The sequence below is a fragment of the Pinus tabuliformis genome, chromosome Q, assembly GCF_031772625.1.
Source record: "Pinus tabuliformis cultivar Carrire ecotype Pingquan chromosome Q, CPIR1, whole genome shotgun sequence".
Classification (NCBI taxonomy): Eukaryota; Viridiplantae; Streptophyta; class Pinopsida; order Pinales; family Pinaceae; genus Pinus; species Pinus tabuliformis.
In genome coordinates, this window is record NC_142296.1 from 1013068789 (window position 1) to 1013092478 (window position 23690).

Below are 23690 nucleotides of genomic sequence, written 5' to 3' on the forward strand. Positions count from 1 at the left end.
ATTCTCAAAAAAGGGTTTTTGTGTCGGTGCTTGATTTCCAAAAGAACGCATATTTCGATAGTCTTTTGGGGTTTTCTGGGGTTTATGGATAGGGTCATTGTCGAAGTCTTCAAAAGGTGAAACCCTGAACCTTTTTTTTCCTCGAGTCCCGCTGGCAGCAAGACTCTGGTCATGCATTAAACGTTGATTCAAATGCGTTTTGATTAGAGTGGTATTGTCGCAGCGTGCAACGTTTTTTCCCTTTCTCGTTTTACAGTCAGTTAGTCACATATCGATTCTCAGGTCACGCCATATATCTGTTTCTCCCTTCAAAGCAACAGGGGTCTCAGCGTTTGCATCATAGCAAATAGTGTGAAGTGTTGTTTGTTTCAGGCCTCAATACGTATTCCTCTAACGAAGACGGATTGGCCAGCATCAAATCCGGGTCATTGCCCTTTCCTCCTGCGGCCGAGACGTTGCCATTTACGCACCAAAACGCTGCCGGATCGATCATTGTGTCTGCCGCCAACGGGTTCTCTGCATAACCAGAAGGCAGACGATAATATTTCTGAGATCGAAAGCTGATGTTTGTAAACTTGCGTGGGCGTCAAAGCATCGGACCAGTGCTCTCTCGGCCCGTGTCTCCTTCAGAAACTCATGCACAGGTATTTCGTTCACTGTTTCGAATTTTACATTTCGTGGCTAGGGTATAGTAATGCTGGAATCGCTTGAGCGCAGGAGTTTGGTGTTATCCATGTGTATATAGTTTCGCATCATGCTGTAGATTAGGGTTTCTTTGAATTTCGTTTTTTTTTATTTCCCGTATATGCATTTCCGTAAAAAAAATAAATAAATTATTTTTAGGCTTGATTCTAATATAGTTTCATTTATCGCCATAGTCGTATTTTGATTTTATGTTAGTTCTTTTTTTAGGGATTTAAGGTTTTAGATTTAAATTTTAGTTTAGTCTATAATTTTATTTGTTTAGGATTTAAATCATATAAAAAATAAAAAAAAATAAAAAAATAAAAAAATAAAATTTTTTTATTTTGATTAGTTTCTAGATTTAGATTTTAAATTTTCCTTTTGGACTTAGGCTTTAGAGATTTTAAATTTTCTTAGATTTGATTTTTATTTAAAAAAAAATAAAAAATAAAAAAAAAATAATAAAAAAAAAATAAAAAAAAAATTGTGGAAAATTTATTTTGCCAGTTCCAGTCTTTTATTTATGCTGTACCTTTCGTGCTGAGATCTGAGCATAAAGTAGATATCTGGTTTCACTGTTGCTTAAAACGATTTATTTCTCTTAGTTTGCTGGATACCGTTATTTGAAGAGCTTTGTGGTTTACTAGATATTTAAAGCATCGCTCTCTTTTTCTGATGATGGATGATTGCTGTCTGTAGTTCATGTTCTTGTATTATCCAGCTAGTAATCATTTAGATCTCATAAGGCACTGGTCTGCTCAACTCATTAAATCATTTTAGTGCTTGTCTCAATCGTGCATCTCGTCTCCCAGCCCAACTGTTTGGCAGTTGGCCTCCATCACCTCACAGGGTCTACCCCCCTTAGCCGCGGGAGACAGGCTTAAACGGAGGGATCGGGGATCAGAGTGACAGCCCCCGATCCGAGCGTTGTCGTGTCAATCTGCGCGACAACATTTTTGGCGCCGTTGCCGGGGATAGAATTTTTCTGTCCTTGGTCCTTGTTTTTCAAGCTTTTCCGTGCTTAGCTTCTTGTTCAAGTGGCGACTCCACTTCCCATATTATCTGCAAGAGTGTACACTAGAAGACATCCAGGCAGTCTGTGCAACCCCACTCCGGATCTTGAAAAGGTTTACAGGGTGCGATCACACAAACTCGCTTCTCGTGCACTCCTTACAAGTCTTGGACAAGAAGCCCTTTCTGACGTTCATCTGCTCTTTAGGGGTCAAGTTAGGCGCAACACCATGAGTCTGTTTGCCCCTTGTGATTTTTCCAACATTCCTGGAGCCCCCAATGATATTCCATCTGTTGGGATAGACAAATTGCCTAGCTTTCATGGAGATAATGCCATTACTGTTAATTCCCATTTGCGTGATTTCAACATATGGATGGCTAAGTATGCTAGATCTCCTGATTTTGATCATGAAGATGTCAGGATGACCCTTTTTATCTTGACTCTAGGAGGTGATGCTCATGACTGGTATACAGAAAAACCTCCTAATTCTTTTGACTCTCTACAATCACTCATTAATTCATTTAGAGAAAAATTTGGAGATAAGAGAGAGGGAAGACATCTTGTAAGAGCTCTTACTCTGATGAAAAAGAGAGAAGACGAAACTGTTGAAGAATTTAATAGAAGGTTTAATGGTATTATTAGAGAATTACCTCAAGACTATAAACCTTCAGATAAAACTCTCCAAGATTTTTATATCGATGCCTTTGGTCCTGAACCATCTTATGAGTTAAGGCGTGCTAAACTTACTGATTATCGAGATTGCCAAGCCTTAGCTGTAGAACTTGAAAAGGACAAGGCAGCTTCTGGGAAGTCTGAAATCCCAGGTTATGATAGGGCTGCTACAAAACTAAAGGAACCTAAGGGAAAAGCAGCCCAAGAGCCTGAAAATGAACTTGTTCTCAAGTTACTTCAAAAAATTGAAACCATGGAAATTAATCATAACAAGGAAATAAACACTTTGCAGAATAGGTTAATTCAAATGGAAAGAGCGCAACCGCAAAATTTTCAGCCTCGAAATAATAATAACAGAAATAGTAACTGGCAAAGAAAGGGTCAATCTAGTGAGCAGAGGCCCCCTAATCCACTTACCAACCTGGTGGATAATGCTCCTCCTTACTGTCGTGCTTGTGCTGATTTTCACGAAGAGTCCTCTTGTCCCATTATCAGAAGACTTTTCGATAATGGAATGTTTGGGACAGGTGAGCAAATAAACGTAGTAGGGAGCAAGTTTCCTTTGCCTATGAATGATTGGATAGATGTTAAGGAAAGGAGCTATGATGTTGGGAATCCTCAATCTGCTTTTAATATAAATAACCTTAAAGACGAAGATGACATTTTGGCTAGGTTGTATGGTGAGAAACCCTCTCCTGAGAAAATTCTGGAAATTGCTAGAGATAAGGGTTTAACATACCAGAGAAGGGATAAAGATCAGAGCGAGAATCAAATTCCTCCTCGAACTTTAAACCCTGGTATAAACTTTGGAATAGATGTCGATTTGGGGAGTTGGTTTAATAATGCTAAAATCTGGGTTCCCGTATCTGAGATTGCTAAGATCCCTTCCCAAAGAGACAAGTTACTAAAAGCAATTCAGGGTCCTCAAGTCAATGCTTCTCAACAGAAGATTCGTGAGGTTGACTATCAGGATGCTCCTATTTACCTGCAAAGCGTAGATGCTGATAACAAGGATCATCAACCCTTCTTTATCACCTTGTTAGTCAATGGGTATAAATTGAATAACTGCATGTTGGATTCAGGTGCATCTGCTTGTGTCATGACTAAAAGGGTTATGGAACAGCTTAACTTAAGAGTTTCCAGACCCTATTATAATATATGTGCCATGGATTCCAAGAAAATCGAAGTACATGGTTTAATCAAGGATTTGCAAGTTCATCTTTCGGTTTATCCAGACATCATGGTTGTTATGGATATTGTTGTCGTTGATGTACCTGATGCTTGGGGTATGCTGTTATCTAGGAAGTGGGCCTCTGATCTAGGGGGAAGCATTCAGATGAATTGGTCATATGCTATGATTCCTTCTCCTAGCGGTGACGGTTTCGTTAGACTAAATAGAGAGCCTGAGAGGAAATTTCATGTTGAAAATCCTAAAAAGCCTCATAACGAAATAATTAGAGAGCAATCTGACATCGGGAACTATGCTATCCTGTCTAACTTCATAACTCCTCCCGATGAAAAGGTCAAAAGTCTTAAAGATGAAGTCTGGTATATGTATTTCGATGGTGCGTTCTCTAGTCATGGTAAGGGTGCTGGAATTGTGCTTAAGTCCCCCCTTGGTCACCAATTCAAGTTTGCCTATCGTCTCGAATTTGAAGCGACCAACAATGTCGCTGAGTATGAAGCCATATTGTTGGGCCTTGAATTGGCCAAAGCTTTGAAGATTAAGTTGCTTAGCATAAAGGGGGATTCCGATCTGGTTATCATGCAGCTTAAGAACAAATTCACATGTAGAAATCAGAGATTAAGAAACTATCGGAATGCTGTGTGGGATACTATGGAGCACTTCGATGCCCTTAACCTTGAAGCAATTCCTAGAGAACTAAATAGTTCGGCAGATGAACTTGCCGTAGCTGCTACCACTTTCCAGTTGTCTGATGAGTTAATTAACGATAAAATTAAAATGGAGGTAATATTCAGACCATCTGTCCCAGACAACTCAGAGCATTGGCAAGTTTTTAATGATGAGAAGCAAGTCGTTCGTTTTCTCAATGGTTTAGACGAGTTTGAGGATTTCCGGTTAGTTTCTGACGAGGATGGGTCTTTAGATCATAGACATATCATAAATCCCACTCCCAGAAATGTGGTTGCCTTAGAGCAACATTTTGATTGGCATGATGCCACGAAGCTGAGAGAAGAAAACAAGATGGACCCAGGTGAGTACCTTGAAGTCAACATTGGCACTTCTGAAAATCCGAAAATAGTTAAAATCGGTAAAGGTACTAGTTTGGAGGAAAGGAAAAAGTTAACCGATTTACTTCGCGAATACCGAGATGTTTTAGCTTTTTCCTATGATGAATTGAAGGGCTATAGGGAGGATATTATGGAGCATACTATCCCATTAAAGGACGAAAATGCTAGACCCTTCCGGCAGAAACTTAGGCAGATCAATCCTAAGTTAGCCCCCCTGGTCCAGAAAGAGCTTACGAAAATGCTTGCAGCAGGGATCATCGCTCAAACTAGGCATTCGACATGGTGTTCGAATTTAGTGATTGTCAGGAAAAAGAATGGTACAATAAGACTCTGTGTCGATTTTAGAAACCTTAATCTAGCATGCAAAAAGGATAATTGCCCTTTGCCAAAAATGGAAACTTTGTTGCAAAGAGTAACTGGGTCTGGAATGATGTCATTGCTAGACGGTTTTTCTGGGTATAATCAAGTTTGGGTCAAAAAGGAAGATCGACATAAGACCACATTCACAACACCATGGGGCACTTTTGAATACATCAGAATGCCATTTGGGTTAACAAATGCTGGGGCTACTTTCCAGAGGGCCATGGATTATGCCTTCAAAGGGTTAATCGGGAAAATCATCGAAATTTACCAAGACGATCTTACTGTTTTCTCTAAAGATGGTATCAGCCATATAGATCATCTTAGGAAGGTTTTCGATAGATGCAGAGAATATGGAATTTCTTTGAATCCGGCTAAATCTGTCTTTGGGGTAACTGAAGGGAAACTTCTGGGTCATATCATTTCTAAGGAAGGAGTCAAGGTCGATCCTGAACGAGTTGAAGCAATTCAAAAGATTCCTCTCCCGCATAACCTCAAGTCCCTTCAGTCTTTCCTTGGAAAGATAAATTTTATTAGAAGATTTATCCTGAATTACGCGGAAATAGCTAAGCCCATTCAAAGTCTTCTGAAGAAAGATGTGAAATTTGTCTGGCAGGAAGAGGGCAAAAGGGCTTTCCAAGAAATCAAGTCTGCTATCGCGAAAGCCCCTGTCCTTGTTAGTCCTGATTACTCCAAAGATTTCATGATTTTTTCTTTCGCTTCTGAGGATACCATTGCCGGTGTCTTGCTTCAAAAGAATAAAGATGGTCATGAGCAGCCTATCGCTTTCATGAGTAGAGCACTTCAAAACTCCGAATTGAAGTACAATACCATGGAAAAACAGGCTTATGCCCTGGTCAAGTCTCTTAAGCATTTTAAAACTTATGTGGGTTATTCTAAGATCATCGCTTTCGTCCCACATTCTGCTGTTAAAGACATATTAACTCAAACTGATTGCTTAGGGACTCGTGCTAGGTGGGTTACTAAGATACAGGAGTATGATTTAGAAATTAGACCCACTAAACTGATCAAAGGCCAAGGTCTAGCTCAAATGTTAGCTGAAAGTAATGAAAGGACTCTTGGTTTGTTCTGCCTTGACGATCTTTCTTCACCAGAATTAAGAAGGTTAGCTGAGCATGAATGGTATAAGGACATAGTTTACTACTTAACAAACCTTGCATGTCCTAACCACTTAGTTGCTCATAAGAAAAGGGCTCTTAGACTAAAAGCCACTAAGTACTGCCTTATGAAGGATGGCCTTGGATGGAGAAATCCAGAGGGCATGGTGCTTAGGTGTGTTGACGATGTTGAGTCCAAAAGATTAATCTCCGAATTTCATTCAGGATTTTGTGGTGGTCATTATGCCGCTAGAACTACTGCCCACAAAATCCTGAGAGCTGGCTATTATTGGCCTTCGATTTTTTCTGATGTGCACAAGTATGTTAGAACGTGTCAAGCCTGTCAACTGTTCACTGGGAAACAGAAGCTTGCTGCCCTTCCTCTACAACCTGTTATTGTAGAGGCACCTTTTCAGCATTGGGGTCTGGACTTCATAGGGAAGTTCCATGAAAATTCTAGCAATGGCTACTCTTGGATTTTGACTGCTACTGATTATTTCACTAAATGGGTCGAAGCCATTCCTGCTAAGAATGCCACTGAAAAGGTGATTATGGATTTCATTGAGAATAATATCATTACTAGATTTGGTGTCCCCGCTAAGATCACTACTGACAATGCCAAGGCTTTCAGTTCTTCAGAGTTTACATCTTGTTGTTTCAAATATGGTATTGTCTTATCTCATTCGTCGAATTATTATCCTCAGGGTAATGGTTTGGCTGAATCAAGTAATAAAGATCTCATAACCATTATCAAGAAAATAGTAGGAGATAACAAGAAGTCTTGGGACAGCAAAATCAAGTATGCTTTGTGGGCAGACAGAATTACTAAGAAGAAATCTACTGGTAAATCTCCCTTTGAATTGGTTTATGGCTTGGATGTTACCTTACCTGTGCACCTAAAATTGCCAGCCTATCAGCTTCTCCAAAATTTTTCCACTGATAAAGATGTTGTTTAGAATAGGATAGATCAGATTGTGGAATTAGATGAGACTCGTCGGACAGCTTTTGAAACTACATGTAAAAATCAATCTAATATTAAGAAAAGCTTTGATAAATGCTCTAGATCTAGATCTTTGCAGGTTGGAGATATGGTTTTACTTTGGGATCGCAAAAATGAAAAACCAGGAAAGCATAAAAAGTTTGACAGTTTGTGGCTGGGACCATACATCATTAGAGATATAGCTGGGCTAAATTCATTCTACTTGAGCAGATTGGATGGCGAACCACTTGATCTACCAGTGAACGGCCAAATGCTCAAGCTGTTCTTCAGAGATGATATCTGATGCCATGGGGCATCTTTTGTATTGTATTTCTATCCCTACTCCTTGTCTTTTCAGCATTTTATTTCTGTTTTTAGGATTAGATTTACTTTTCATGTTATTAGTTAGTCAATAAATGATGAGCTTTTATCTTTCCTGTGCTTAATGTATATGATGATTTTGGGATGGACGCTACTTATTTTTATTTGTGTGTATGGATGCAGATTCTGGATTCTCACATTCCTACCAGTGCAGCAACGTGTCCCCAAGTAGAGCCAGATGTTGACCACTACTGGTCAATTGCCCATGCAGTCCACCTCCTTTCTGTTGGCAGAGAGGGGTAGCTCCTGAGCGACATGTCCGTGCCAGCCTACAGTCATCGACAGCTTGATCATTTTTGTTGTAAACCCAGTCTGCATGTTTGAATTGTAAATAATCTAAGCAGATCAGAGTCATGTATGTAAAGTTGCCTAGGTGGACCTAACTTTCTAATGATGATCTGTGTCCCGGGAGGTTTTTAGTCTCACCGATCCATGGATCGGCAGAGTTTTCCTTCAAACCCGACCCCAAAGCCGGGATGCATTTTGTTATTAGGACTTTAGGAGAATCCTAGCGTGTTAATCTGCTAGATTATAGTTGTGTCGCAGAACTGGGTGGTTTATGAGGGTCTATGTTAAAGTGGGTTCGTCCCCTTGAGATGTAAATTGTAAAAGTCATGATGTAATGTGTCTTGAGGGTTGAGAAATGTTTAAATCCCCTCATGAGTCCTAGGTCCTAGGTCCTAGGGGATGTTTCCAACGGTTTGGTTCAAATGATCCATTTAGAAAATAAATAAAATATTAAAATAAAAATAAAAAAAATAAAAAATAAAAAATAAAATAAAAAATAATAAAAAATTCATAAAACAAAGCAAAAACCCTAAATAATAAAATAATAATATTTTTTGTGAACACATGCAAAATATCATTTTTAAATAAAATCGACGGATGAGATCAAGAGATGTCTTGATCCTCATCAACGGTCGAGATCAGTTCTACATGGATCACCCAAAACTAGCCGTTGGGATCATTTCCTTCTTATAGGGTCTTAGGGGGTCTTTTTACGGGTTTATCTGATCTGTGAGTCTGTACTGAAAGCTCTCTTGTAATCTGATTTCTGATTAATAAAGAAGACTTTGGGGTTCAAACTGGCTGGTGTTACTCTCTGGAATTGCTGTGAGATTATTGCTTTTCTGCATGTTTTAGTTTTCAGCAGTTAAAATAGCTGGTTTTTCAGAGCATTGTGAGTACAGGTATCTTGCTCACGTGCTAGGGTTTGAATGTTGTAGGGTTTCTGAAATAATGGCATGTATCTCCATTATTTCTTGAAATCTAGCAGCATTTCTTGCCCTCTTTGCTGATGTTTGCTTGAGGTGTGCAGGAAAATTTTAGCTGAAGGCTATTTGTGGGCGTTTGGGGAAGTTCTGGGCTGAACCAACCGACTCCCACAGGCTTTTCTTTGCAGAGCCTAGCTGGTTTTGGCCCTGGGTTAATCATTAAGAGTTTTATTTTCTGTTTTACATGAGAGAATTTTATTTCTGCTTACAGTAAAGTTCAAAATTTCTGATCATATCGAAAACATTACTGCAATTAGTGTCAAATTTGGCTGTCCAAGAGCTGTAATTTCCTTGTAATTCTAGGTTAATTTTGAAGTGGTCTTATTTTGAAGTTTTGCATATATCTGCCGGGCTCTTATTTGCTGTTTTCCAGGGTTATCATTACACTGTTCTATCCGCCATTTTCCCTGTCCACAGCAGAAATGCATTGAATTCATGCTTCAAACAGGCAAAACGAAATCATTCTCTGAGGGAATCTTCAAATTTGGTCTCAGCAGCATAAAACGCTCAGGTAAAATTTCAGCGAATCCGTCTCTCAGACGCCAGGTACGAAAGTCTCTTTCAATTGAAGTGATTCGACTCTGTGCATTTCCCCGATAATTTTCTTAGCCAACGCATCCTGTATTCTCAGAAAAGGGTCTTTGTGTCAGTGTTTGATTTCCAAAAGAAAGCATATTTCGATAGTCTTTTGGGGTTTTCTGGGGTTTATGGATAGGGTCATTGTCAAAGTTTTCAAAAGGTGAAACCCTGAACCTTTTTTTTCCTCGAGTCCCGCTGGCAGCAAGACTCTGGTCATGCATTTAACGTTGATTCAAATGCGTTTTGATTAGAGTGGTATTGTGGCAGCGTGCAACGTTTTTTCCCTTTCTCGTTTTACAGTCAGTTAGTCACATATCGATTCTCAGGTCACGCCATATATCTGTTTCTCCCTTCAAAGCAACAGGGGTCTCAGCGTTTGCATCATAGCAAATAGTGTGAAGTGTTGTTTGTTTCAGGCCTCAATACGTATTCCTCTAACGAAGACGGATTGGCCAGCATCAAATCCGGGTCATTGCCCTTTCCTCCTGCGGCCGAGACGTTGCCATTTACGCACCAAAACGCTGCCGGATCGATCATTGTGTCTGCCGCCAACGGGTTCTCTGCATAACCAAAAGGCAGACGATAATATTTCTGAGATCGAAAGCTGATGTTTGTAAACTTGCGTGGGCGTCAAAGCATCGGACCAGTGCTCTCTCGGCCCGTGTCTCCTTCAGAAACTCACGCACAGGTATTTCGTTCACTGTTTCGAATTTTACATTTCGTGGCTAGGGTATAGTAATGCTGGAATCGCTTGAGCGCAGGAGTTTGGTGTTATCCATGTGTATATAGTTTCGCATCATGCTGTAGATTAGGGTTTCTTTGAATTTCGTTTTTTTTTATTTCCCGTATATGCATTTCCGTAAAAAAAATAAATTATTTTTAGGCTTGATTCTAATATAGTTTCATTTATCGCCATAGTCGTATTTTGATTTTATGTTAGTTCTTTTTTTAGGGATTTAAGATTTTAGATTTAAATTTTAGTTTAGTCTATAATTTTATTTGTTTACGATTTAAATCATATAAAAATAAAAAAAAAAATAAAAAAATAAAAAAATATTTTTTTTTTATTTTGATTAGTTTCTAGATTTAGATTTTAAATTTTCCTTTTGGACTTAGGCTTTAGAGATTTTAAATTTTCTTAGATTTGATTTTTATTAAAAATAAAAAAAAAATAAAAAAAAAAATAAAAAAAAAAATAATAAAAAAAAAATAAAAAAAAAAATTGTGGAAAATTTATTTTGCCAGTTCCAGTCTTTTATTTATGCTGTACCTTTCGTGCTGAGATCTGAGCATAAAGTAGATATCTGGTTTCACTGTTGCTTAAAACGATTTATTTCTCTTAGTTTGCTGGATACCGTTATTTGAAGAGCTTTGTGGTTTACTAGATATTTAAAGCATCGCTCTCTTTTTCTGATGATGGATGATTGCTGTCTGTAGTTCATGTTCTTGTATTATCCAGCTAGTAATCATTTAGATCTCATAAGGCACTGGTCTGCTCAACTCATTAAATCATTTTAGTGCTTGTCTCAATCGTGCATCTCGTCTCCCAGCCCAACTGTTTGGCAGTTGGCCTCCATCACCTCACAGGGTCTACCCCCCTTAGCCGCGGGAGACAGGCTTAAACGGAGGGATCGGGGATCAGAGTGACAGCCCCCGATCCGAGCGTTGTCGTGTCAATCCGCGCGACAACACAAACCCTTGCTGATTTTATCCGGATTCTGATGTTTGCAACATTGAGATATATATATGTATTAAAACAACATAGATCCATCTTAACTCCAGATCTATCAAGTGCCAAGAGCGATCTAATCTCTTGAGGTGCAAGCCTTTTCTCAAGTTTTGCACTCAAGAAAGATGTTTACACCTTGAGAGATTTGATCCCTCTCGCGCTTGATAGATCTAGAGTTAAGATAGATCTATGTTGGTCATTACCAATGCTAGCAAATAATATTTAAGAGTATTATCAAGACAAATAATATTTAAAAGAGTATCATCAAGACAAAATACTTAAAAGAGTATTATCAAGACAAGATGTATTTAAAAGAGTATTGTCAAGAAGGAAAAATATTTCAATAAATATGAAAGGAAAATAAAAAGTGTCATAGTGAAAAATCATCTTATCGCTTGGATCCTTATGCTTTGTGTATCCATTTAATTCAAAATTACCAAGCATATATATGTGTGTGTTGCAAACACCCCGATTTTATCGTAAATTGGTGAAAATTACCTTTTTTTGGTGCTATTGAGGTGCAAGCCTTTCCTCAAGTTTTGCACTCAAGAAAGAGGTTTACACCTTGAGAGATTTGATCCCTCTCGTGCTTGATAGATCTAGAGTTAAGATAGCTCTATGCTGGTCATTACCAGTCCTAGCAAAAAATATTTAAAAGAGTATTATCAAGACAAAATATATTTAAAAGAGTATTGTCAAGAGGGAAAAATACTTAAATAAATATGAAAGGAAAATAAGAAGTCCCATAGTGAAAAATCATCTTACCACTTTTGTAGGATCATCATGCTTTGTGTATCCTTTTAGTTCAAAATTACCAAGCATATACATACGTGTTGCAACCATCCCGATTTTATCGTAAATTGCTGAATTTTACCTTTTTTTGGTGCTATCCTAATTTCGCTGATGTTTTGCGATTTTAACTAATATTTCTCGATTTTGATTTTTGTTTTTCAGAACCTTTGCAACACGAGGGAAAAATACTTCAATAAATACGAAAGGAAAATAAAAAGTGCCATAATGAAAAATCATCTTATCACTTTTGCGGGATCCTCATGCTTTTTGTATCTATTTAATTCAAAATTACTAAGCATATATATATATATATATATATATATATATATGTATATGTGTGTATATATATATATATATACATATATATGTATATGTGTTTCAAACATCCCGATTTTATTGTAAATTGCTGATTTTTACCTATTTTTTGGTGCTATCCTAATTTTGCTGATGTTTTACGATTTTAACTAATATTTTCTGGATTTTGTTTTTTTAGAACATTTGCAACATTGATATATATATATATATATATATATATGTTAAACCAACGTAGATCCATCTTAATTCTGTATCTATCAAGCACCAAGGTTTGCACTAAAAATGGAGGTTTACACGAAAGAGGTTTGATCCCTCTTGGTGCTTGATAAGTTTGGAGTTAAGATAAATCTACACTGGTCATTACCGGTCGTAGCAAAAAATATTTAAAAGAGTATTATCGAGAGGGAAAATACTTCAATAATAAAAAGTGCCATATAGTGAAGAATCGTATGTTTAAAAGAATATTATCAAGAGGGAAAAATACTTCAATAAATATCAAATATGAAAGGAAAATAAAAAGTTCCATAGTGAAAAATCATCTTATCACATTTGCGGGATCCTCATGCTTTGTGTATCCATTTAATTCAAAACTACCAAGCATTTATATATGTGTGTGTACTTCAATAATAAAAAGTGTCAGGGAAAATAAAAATACTGGCTAATCAAAATATTATATATAAAAAGTATTTATTTTACTAATAAAAGTATTATATATAAAAAGTTATTTATTTTACTAATAAAAATATTATATATTTCAATTGGTTGTACAACTATGTTGTGAGCTTAAAATTGTATGATATGGAAAATTGTGAAATTTAAAGTTAACTCATCAAAATATATATATAATATTTTAATTTATTGTTTAAGTTGTGAGCTTAAAATGATATCATATTAATATTTAAGAAATATAGATATTTTCAATAATAAAACGTGCCATATAGTGAAGAATCATATATTTAAAAGAATATTATCAAGAGGGAAAAATACTTCAATAAATATGAAAGGAAAATAAAAGGTGCCATAGCGAAAAATCATCTTATCACATTTGTGGGATCCTCATGCTTTGTGTATACATTTAATTCATAATTACCAAGTATATATATGTGTCTGTGTATTGCAAACATCCCGATTTTATCGTAAATTGCTGAATTTTACCTATGTTTTGGTGCTATTCTAATTTTGTTGATGTTTTGCGATTTTAACTAATATTTTCTCGATTTTGATTTTTTTTTTTCAAAACCTTTGCAACATTGATATATATATATATATATATTAAACCAACGTAGATCCATCTTAATTCCGTATCTGTCAAGCACCAAGGTTTGTGCTAAAAAAAGAGATTTACACCTTCAGAGATTTGATCCCTCTTGGTGCTTGATAGGTTTGGAGTTAAGATAGATCTACACTGGTCATTACCAGTCCTAGCAAAAAATATTTAAAAGAGTATTATTGAGAGGGAAAATACTTAATAATAAAAAGTGCCATATAGTGAAGAATCACATCACTTTGTGGGATCCTCATGCTTTGAAATTTATCAAAAGTAACCATGGGATACTCATATCAAAATAAATGAGTACAGTTATAAAGATTTGAGGAAACTCAATACAATCAAAGAATGTGGAAAAGATGAAATTAATAGGGAAACAAGATCCCTGGCTACAGAGATTGATATGAGATAAGTTAAAAATGAATAGAAAAATTATCAGCAAAAAGGAGCAGAAATCACAAGAAGAAATGCAATACCTTAAGAGAAATTTTGACAAAATCAGATAAAAGTAAAATCTTATCAATCAAGGATAATGAAATTTAAAAAGTCAGTTTTTGCTTAATGAAGTCAAAAGACAGGAGAAACGACTTACTTATTCCCGAATTTGTTAAAAAGGGCATGGAAATCCCAAGAAGTTAAAATATAAACCATGCAAAAGGATAGCCCTTGAGGGTGAGCTCAGTTGGTTGAGCCCCCCCCTCGTTAAAACACCTCTGCTATTGAGAGGTCAAATTCTTTCGATGCTTTTGGGGTAAGGTTCTGTGGTTGAGCGGACAGGAAGTGATCCTTTCGAGTAGATCTTCCTAGTACAATTATTCTGTGGACGTGGTCACCTATCTCAGGGGACTGAACCATATTTAAAAAATGGATACAAATACAGTCATATCAACATCATAAATCAGAACAAGGCTTATGTTGGAATATTGTAGGGATATAAGGATACGTTATGATTATCCAAATCATTAGTCATTGTATTTTTCAATGAACTAACCAGTGCCGAAATCATTATGAATATAAATGACATTCTCCATACATTTAGAAGGATCACAATTCTGAAAGAGAGTGGGGAAGGAATGAACGCTTTACTGGGAAACACAACACGAGGTTGTGTCCAAAAATCCTGCCAAAAAAGATTCTCAATGAAGATCATTAGAGTCATTGTAATTTTCAACGAACTAACCAATGACAAAATCATTATAAATATAAATGACATTCTTCATGCATTTAGAAGGATCACAATTCTGAAAGAGAGTGGGGAAGGAATGAACACTTTACTGGGAAACACAACACAAGAGGTTAGAGGTTGGAATGGATCTTTCCATATGCAATGAGACAGCTCTGTTCAGCATTTCAAAGATCATAACATTGTCTCTTCAACAAGGACAGAGCATCAAGAAAAAATATTACAAACGGAAACTAAGATATAGCCTTCTGCAAGCTATTTTTTTGAGGGAAAAGTATCCTTGAACAGGAAGGCGATGCAACATACATAAAATATACAACAACATTACACAATAATAACGATAGTAATAAATGGCCACATCCCTTCTCCTCTTGACCACAATGTCTTTATATATACTGTCACGAGTTCGTTGTATATATATATATATATCCTACATGAATTTCTTATTTTATCTTATTTAGTTAGGATATTCACTTGATGAACCAGTTTGGTTCATTACAAGATTTGCTAGAAAATGTTTTTTTTTCCCAAGAGAAATGCTATCCTTGGTCACTATAGGAACTAAGTTTAATGGGTGTTTTGCATTGTTTGATTTTCAGGTTGAAAGGGTAGCTAATATGCTCAATTATTTCTTGTTACAATTGGTGGGCCCTCAACGTAAAACTCTCACACTCAAGGATCCTGAAAAATATGAATTCAGACCAAAACAACTGTTGAAGCAAGTTAGTAATTTTTTCAAAGCCTCATTAATTAGATGCTGGTTCTTTTATTTACTCTGAAATTCAATTTTAATCTGTTTGTTTCATATGTTTGAATGGTTTTCTAGACTCTACACTTAACATTATTCTTTTGATTGTGAAGATTGTTGAAATTTATGTGCACCTGGCTAGGGGAGATAAGGAGAATGCTTTTCCACTTGCTATATCAAGGGATGGCCGCTCTTATAATGATGAGGTACATATTTATTCTCTTTTTTGTTGAGGGAAGACCTCTATCATATTTCTTGCTCATTTTTGGACACCATTCAAGTAAAGATTAATCACAACTATCCCCAGTACAGCATGAATTATTCTTTCTTGCAACAAAAGTATTTGATGTTGGGATTATGTATACAGGTTAGAGCCAAAAAGCTACACATAGTCACAGGATGTAGAGCCAAATGTTCTAGTTATGCAGTTTTACCATGGTAGTTTTAGATTGGTAGAGAATGATAGTGTCTTGAGAACCCGTGATTGTTAAAAATTGGCAACTAGGGCCAAACTCCATGCGGGTCACCTTATTTATGGCTGCTGATATTTTTCCTAGATTCCTCTCGTCGAGAGGTGTAGGATTGATCTCAAGATCATCTGATTCCGAGAAGTATTTATGAAGATACAAATTTATTTTGATTATGGACAAATTGTCAAGGTCGGCCGGCAAACTTATGTAGGCTCACAAGCCCAACAATGATGTCTATTCAACTTCAACGTTTTACATATAAATACAAGGAGCATTCTCTTCATTTGGACACTTCACTCTCACACACACATCTCTCTCTCTCTCTCCTGCGCAGAAAAGACTCTTTCTCTCTCACATGTGTGGCTGAAAGGAAGATGTCCTAGGGCAAAGAGGACACAGAAAAAGGACAACAGGTCATCTTTGACAAGCGTTGACCTTCCAAGAAGTGCGGATTGGGTGTGGTTGCCTGTCCTAGGCAGGCCACAATTTTTGGCACAAAAATTGAGGTGATCTGACCTCTGGTTTGATCGGTATTGACTGCCCTAGTTTAGGGCTGCAGTTGACTTCAGAAATCTGCACTTTGACTGAACTTTTGGGGCTGTTCCAAGGCTGTTTCTTCAGGCTGTTAGAGGACAAGTTGACCAGAAATTGAAAGTATTTTAGAGGTCAATCTCAGCTAGTTTGACCAAGTTTGACTTTGCTGATCTAGGGTTTGCTGTTGTTAATATAAAATTACAGAATTCAGATTTTGTACTATTTCTCTCTGCTGAACTATTGAAGATAAATGAAGATTTGATCAAAGGGTTTCCCCAAAATTGGGGTTTGTCCCTGGCTAGTTGCTACATCTTGTGTCTCTTGTCTTGGCTTGTTTTCGGTTGATCATTTAATGTTCTATCTGCACTTTACTTAATGTATATGTGATTGCTAATCTATGGCTAATAAAAAAAATAAGTAAATTGCTCTAGGCATAGAACATACCATAATTTAACATGGTATCAGAGCTGAGGTGAAGACAAAGCCCAAGTAAGAGCAAGAGCAATCACCGAAGAGAAAGATTGGCGGACTGTCTTAAAACATAGGGTCCTCAACGCACTTCCCTGCTGAAGACAAACTTCGTGAGAAATCTGATTATCACGGATGGAAGATGTCTCCTGATCTAACCTTAGAAGAGCAGGAAGTATTAGACCATGTGAGAGGCGGACTTGTTGAGCCTCCATGAAATGCATCCGTTGCTGCTTGGAACAAATGGACCAAGGGGAAGTCAAAGCAAGGAAGATCATCCGGGACTCTATTGACAAATGCTTGGTGGCCTATGTTTCCGAGCTGAACACCTCCAAGGAAATCTATATAGATTGGTGAGTTTATTTAAAGTTAATGATGCAAATCAAGTCTTGTTTCTTAGAAATAAGCTGAAGGAAATTAAGAAGGGCAAAGATGAAAGTATGCAAGCATATTTCTTAAGGATCACCGAGATCAAGAACGATCTCCTATCTATTGGGGAAGTAATTCCTGACAGGGAAATGACACTCACAACTCTTGGAGGACTACCATCTGAATGGTATATATTCAGGACTACTCTTCTCAACAATAACGTAATTCCTGGATTTGAGGAGTTAATGGCGAGATGCATTCAAGAAGAAACAAGGATGGAAGAGCTAGAAATGCCCATACTTAAAGGTCATCCCACTGCCTTTTCTTCTCATGCTAAAATAAGAAACAATTCCGGGGCTAAATTCAAAGGAAAGGCTGGACCAAAAGGTGGAAGAAAAGGACGATATTACAATTGCAATAAAACAGGTCACTATGCAAGGGAGTGCCCTGATAAAAGGGACTCACACCGGGACGATGATCAAAATCCTTCTCAAGGCAATCAAAGGAATAGCAGGTCAAATGGCAAAGGCAAAAGAAGTGTCGGAAATCAAGGAAGAGGACAACCATTCAAGAAGGCAAGAAATTCCAGGTATGAATCTAACACCGTTAACAATAAGTAAGATGAATATTATCTACTAGCAACTCTATCTACCTTTGCTCCCCCGGACTCGCTGGGAAATTGGCTTATTGATAGTGGTGCCTCAAGGCACTTCACTGGTTACAAAGAAGCTCTCTATAATCTGATAGAGAAGGAAACCAACCTGGAAATTGTTCTTGGAGATAATTCAAAATATCTCGTGAAAGGCGTAGGAAATGTCACTCTTCAATTGAATCAGGGTAATACAATCCACCTACAAGATGTATTATATGTACTTGATCTCAAAAAGAACCTGGTGTCCATTTCGGCTATGGAAGACAAAGGCTACAAGGTGGCCTTCAGCGATGGCAAGGTACGTGTATGGAAAAAGAATATTAAAGATGCCTTCACTCTTGGGTTTCGAGTTGATTCATTATATCAAGTCGGAGGAAGTCCGCTAGGTGTCATGTCTTGTGACACATCTCTTCAATCCGAACTATGGCATCGGAGGTTTGCTCACCTTCATTATAAAGCTCTACCCGATGTGAGACAAATGGTGATAGGGATGCCCAAATTCCGAGTAGAACAAGAAGGTGTATGTCCAGGATGTGCCGAAGGAAAGCTCGAAAGGGGACCATTCCCCTCAAGCCAAAGCAAGACCTCCGATATATTGCAGTTGGTTCACTTAGACAGATCTGGTATGATGCCTGTGAACTCCTTGGGAGGATATTCATATTACCTCACTTTTACAGATGATTATTCTCGCAAAACTTGGATATACTTCTTAAAAAAGGATGAAGTGTTCTCTTGGTTTCGACACTTCAAAGCCTTGATCGTGATAATGGGATTGAATATGAATCCAATGAGTTTCATGAATTTTGCAATGAGGCTGGCATTAAGAGGGAGACTACTACACTATATACTCATGAGCAGAATGGTGTGGCGGAAAGGAAGAATCGTATGATTGTGGAAGCTGTCTGTGCTATGCTCCATGATCAAAGACTTTTGAAGTTTTTATGGGCTGAAGCTTCAAACACTGCCGTATATGTACAAAACCGATGCCCTCATCAAGCATTGGGTTCCAAGACTCCCGAAGAGATGTTCACTGGTAAGAAACCTGACGTATCTCATTTTAGAATTTTTGGAAGCACTGTATATTTTCATGTGCCAAAGGAGAAAAGGAATAAATTGGATGCATCTGGAAAGAAAGGAATCCTCGTGGGCTATAGCGAAAATACTAAGGGCTATAGAATCTATGTGGCTAGTCAAAGAGAAGTCGAGATTAGCCATGATGTCACTTTTGACGAAGATATGGCTCTTAGCAAAGTAGACAATCTTCCTACTCTAAGAGGATCTAAAGAAGCTGACACCAAGGAACCGAGGAAAAGGAAGATGAGACGATGCCTGATGTGGAAGAACCTATGGATCCTATTGATCCTCCTTCGCAAGAGCCTTCCTCTTCTAGGAAGAGGCCTTCATGGCTTAGGGGGACACTTGATGATGCTGAAGGTACACCCTGAGGAACCGTCCGTGAAAGTAAGAAGCCGAACAGGTTTCAGGGATACCTGACCATCATGAGCACGATCATCCAAAATGAGCCTTCATCATTCACAAATGCTGTCAAGCATCAAGTATGGAAGGATGCTATGATCGAGGAATATGAATCCATTATGAAAAACGATGTATGGGATGTGGTCCCCAAACCCCAGGACAAAACCGTTGTCACTTCAAAATGGCTTTACAAGATAAAGCATGCAGTTGATGGAAGTGCGGAAAAGTATAAGGTTGGTTTTGTCGCTCGTGGCTTCTCCCAGGAGGGTATAGACTATGATGAAATATTTGCACCTGTTGCCCGATGTACCACCATCTGCTCAATCATAGCCCTTGCTGCTTCGCAAGGATGGAACCTACATCAGATGGATGTCAAGACTACGTTCTTACATGGTTCGATCAAAGAGGAAGTCTATGTAGAGCAACCCGAAGGATTTGAGATTTATGATTGGCCCTCTATGGGTTAAAGCAAGCACCCCGAGCATGGTATGAGAGAATCGATAGCTACTTGATGAAGCTGGGATTCACTAGAAGTGAAGCTGACCCTAACCTTTACTTTAAGGTTATAGATGACAAGCCTCTCATACTGGTGCTTTATGTTGACGACCTCTTTCTAACAGGTGCAGACCCTCTCATTCACGAATGTAAGAGGGAGCTGGCTTCTGAGTTCGAGATGAAAGACCTAGGACTCATGCACTATTTCCTAGGACTGGAAGTCTGGCAGAAACCAGGGGAGATTTTCCTATCTCAAGGAAAATATGTGGTGAAGATATTGGAAAGATTCGGCATGGTGGACTGCAAGCCCGTAACTACCCCGATGGAGCTTGACTTCAAGAAGTTAAGCGGTAGTGCTGCCGGAATTGTTTTACGAAATGCTACTGAGTACCGACAACTAATTGGAGCATTAATGTTCTTGGTGAACTCCCATCCGGATATATGCTTTGCAGTCAACACTTTGAGTCAACATATGGTTGAGCCTCGCCACTCACATTGGATTGGTGCCAAGAATCTGTTGAGATATCTTCGTGGCACAATCACTCATGGGTTGAGATATACTGTCGGAGATGTGAGACTACTTGGGTATACTGACGTTGATTGGGCAGGCAGTGTGGTGGACTGGAAGAGCACTTCCGGGTGCTGTTTCTCTTTGGGATGTTTCTTGATATCCTGGATGAGCAGGAAGCAGAAGTCGGTGGCTTTGAGCACCACCAAGGTAGAGTACATTGTTGCTAGCATGGCCTCCTGTGAGGCAGTCTGGTTGCCAAAGCTCTTCAGTGAGCTGTTTGGATTTACATTGGATACCACCGTGATTCTATGTGACAACCAAAGCGGGATCTGTTTATCAGAAAATCCCGTATTTCATGATCGCTCCAAGCGTATCGATATCAGGTACCACTATATTCGAGATATGGTGCAGCGAGGGGCAATAAGGCTCCAACATATCGATACAGATGAACAAGTCGCGACATTTTGACAAAGCCCCTAGGAAAGGTCAAATTCTTGACTTTCCAAGAATGACTTGGTGTCGTTCAAAGACCCTCTTATGAGGGTCGTGTATGATGTATTGAGCTCTAGGAGCTCCAGGGGGGCGCAGGGTACTTCTTGGAGCGACATGTGACCACAGGGCGACTCACCATCCCCTGGTGGTGCACTATGTACAGGGTAAAAGGTTCAACCTTCCCCTGTGACACCCCGTGGCGAATTTGGAACAAGATGATTAGTTCTCCTGTGGGCCAGGATGATTCGTTCTTCGTGGCGACTGTGGAACATGATGATTAGTTCTTCGTGGCATCCACTGAACATGATGATTTGTTCTCCTGTGGACAGGATGATTAGTTCCCCTGTCGAGGCATGCTACCCATGTAGTCTGGGACTCATGGGAAGTACCTCTCATTTGATCAATGAGAAGGGAAATGAGGATAGAGACCATAGTAGTTCTATCGATGGATGCATCATTTTATCTATCGTACTCCCTATGCTAGGATGACCTCTATTGATCTGGAATCAGTGAGAGTGGTACACACTCTGAGACTAACTTCGGATCAATGGAGGATGGTGTGATACATCCTTGATCATTCTTCTTCTTCATAGTTCGAGCAAATCAGAGCAGAGTGGGGTCAAGCTGTATAGGACAGTGCATTTGATGGATGGATAGTAGTGACGGTCCGACAGATTGCAGATGAAGTTCTCCCTAGTTGAGAGGGAGTGTTAAAAATTGGCAACTAGGGCCAAACTCCATGTGGGTCACCTTATTTATGGCTGCTGATATTTTTCCTAGATTCCTCTCGTTGAGAGGTGTAGGATTGATCTAAAGATCATCTGATTCGGATAAGTATTTATGAAGATATGAATTTATTTTGATTGTGGATAAATTGTCAAGGTCGGCCAGCAAAATTATGTAGGCTCAGAAGCCCAAAAGTCATGTCTATTCAACCTCAACGTTTTGCATATAAATACAAGGAGCATTCGCCTCATTTGGAAACTTCACTCTCACACACACCTCTCTCTCTCTCCTGTGCAGAATAGAGTCTTTCTCTCTCTCACACATGTGGCTGAAAGGAAGACGTCCAAGGGCAAAGAGGATGTAGAAAGCTCTCTCCTGTGCAGAAAAGAGTCTTTCTCTCTCTCTCACACGTGTGGCTGAAAGGAAGACGTCCTAGGGCAAAGAGGACGCAGAAAATGGACAGCAAGTCATCTTTGACCAGCGTTAACCTTCCAAGAAGTGCGTATTGGGTGTGGTGGCCTCTCCTAGGCAGGCCACAATTTTTGGCACAAAAATCGAGGTGATCTGACCTCTAGTTTGACTGGTATTGACTGCCCTAGTTTAGGGCTGCAGTTGACTTCAGTCTGACCTCTAGTGTGATCCTCTAAATATGTTCTTTACTTTGCCATACATACCACTTAGCTCTATGTGGAAATAAATTTGTAGCAGATGTGATGTTCCTTGAGTTGTCAATATGATAGTACTACTATAATTTTTTTACCAATACTTCCAATCTCATATTCAAATGGAGGAAAGTACCTTAAATTTATTATTGTTTCTCCAAATCTTAAATTGCACTTTTTTCCTAGTGTGATCCTCTAAATATGTTATTTACTTTGCCATACATACCGCTTGGCCCAATAGGGTTTCCGTGAATGCATTAAAGTCATACATATTACAAAATGCTTAGGTAGCTCCATACATTTGATGTGGTTTTGTCAAGTATAATTATTGGTGATCATGACTGAAATGTTTGGTAGGATTATGAATCAGGAACCTTTTGATTGTTGCAAGCAATCTTATATAGGTTGTACTTGTTAACTGTAAAGATGGCAAAAAGTTTTCAAAAGCCTATTTTTATCTTTAGAACTGTTGCATGGTAGTGCAATCTTGTTTAAGAAAATAAGTTTTGCTTGTGCCATTACATAGACACAAACATGTGTTGTAGACAGCTGGAAGTCTGACTAGGAACAATGATGTTAGATGTCAATGCTATTATAAGATGCACCGTGAAAGGTTTATACCAGTCATTTGTATGCATAAATTTCAAGAAAGTACAATTATATTTGTACAACTGTATGCACGCCTTAGTTGGCATATTGGGCACATGAAACTAAATATTCATGTTCAGTTAAAGTAACTGTAATAAGTATTAAAGAAACAAAAGTGATACTTTTTTCGGAGAGTACATGCTGATATTGTTCTGTACTCAAATATTGAAGCGAAATAATTTGTCTGAACATAGTTATCAGAACCTGCTGCTCTGGACTGGTCCAGACCCTTCAGCACCTGAACTGGTGGCTGAACTGGACTAGAACACTGAACTGGTTCATTCAGATCAGGTCAGCTGGTTCACAACCTTCTGAGAAAAAACTCTAATATTTTTTTCACCGATTTCTAGTGAAAGTGTATTTATCTCACTTTGATTTCCAGAAGAACCTACTTTGTGATCCATCATATGGACATTAGATGCATTGTCACAAGAGAAGAGTTACTCTCTCATTGATTGGTTGCTCAGAAGAGCTTGAAACATGAACATAACGTAGACTTTTGGAGAGATTTTTCAAAGTATGATAATACATCCCTACATCTTGATGTTTCATTCGCACAATTGGAAATTCTGAACCACTGTAGAATATTTCTATCTATCTATCTATCTATCTATATATATATATATTGTCTATTATATTTTTTTTGTGAAACCCAATTTTTTAAGAGAAAAGTTAAAACATATACCCAAGAAGGAAAACCATCAAATGCTTACGTGAATCCTAGAAAATAATCTAGGTTGTAGAGTAATAAAATACAACATGAATGCAACCAAAGGTCTTCTCATCAGTTCCTAATCATATAGATTTCTAACATGTATGAACATGATGTGTGCATATACCA

At 38.2% G+C, this 23690-nt stretch overlaps 1 protein-coding gene across 1 annotated transcript in view; it reads left to right on the top strand.

The window, feature by feature from the left end:
• Positions 1-23690, top strand: part of LOC149222930 (U-box domain-containing protein) — a 71432-nt gene that overhangs the window by 44815 nt on the left and 2927 nt on the right. Inside the window, exons 13-14 of the mRNA XM_089385673.1 lie at positions 15198-15320; positions 15460-15552. Of these exons, the coding sequence (XP_089241799.1) occupies positions 15198-15320; positions 15460-15552 (216 nt within the window). The remainder of the gene's footprint in view (positions 1-15197; positions 15321-15459; positions 15553-23690) is intronic.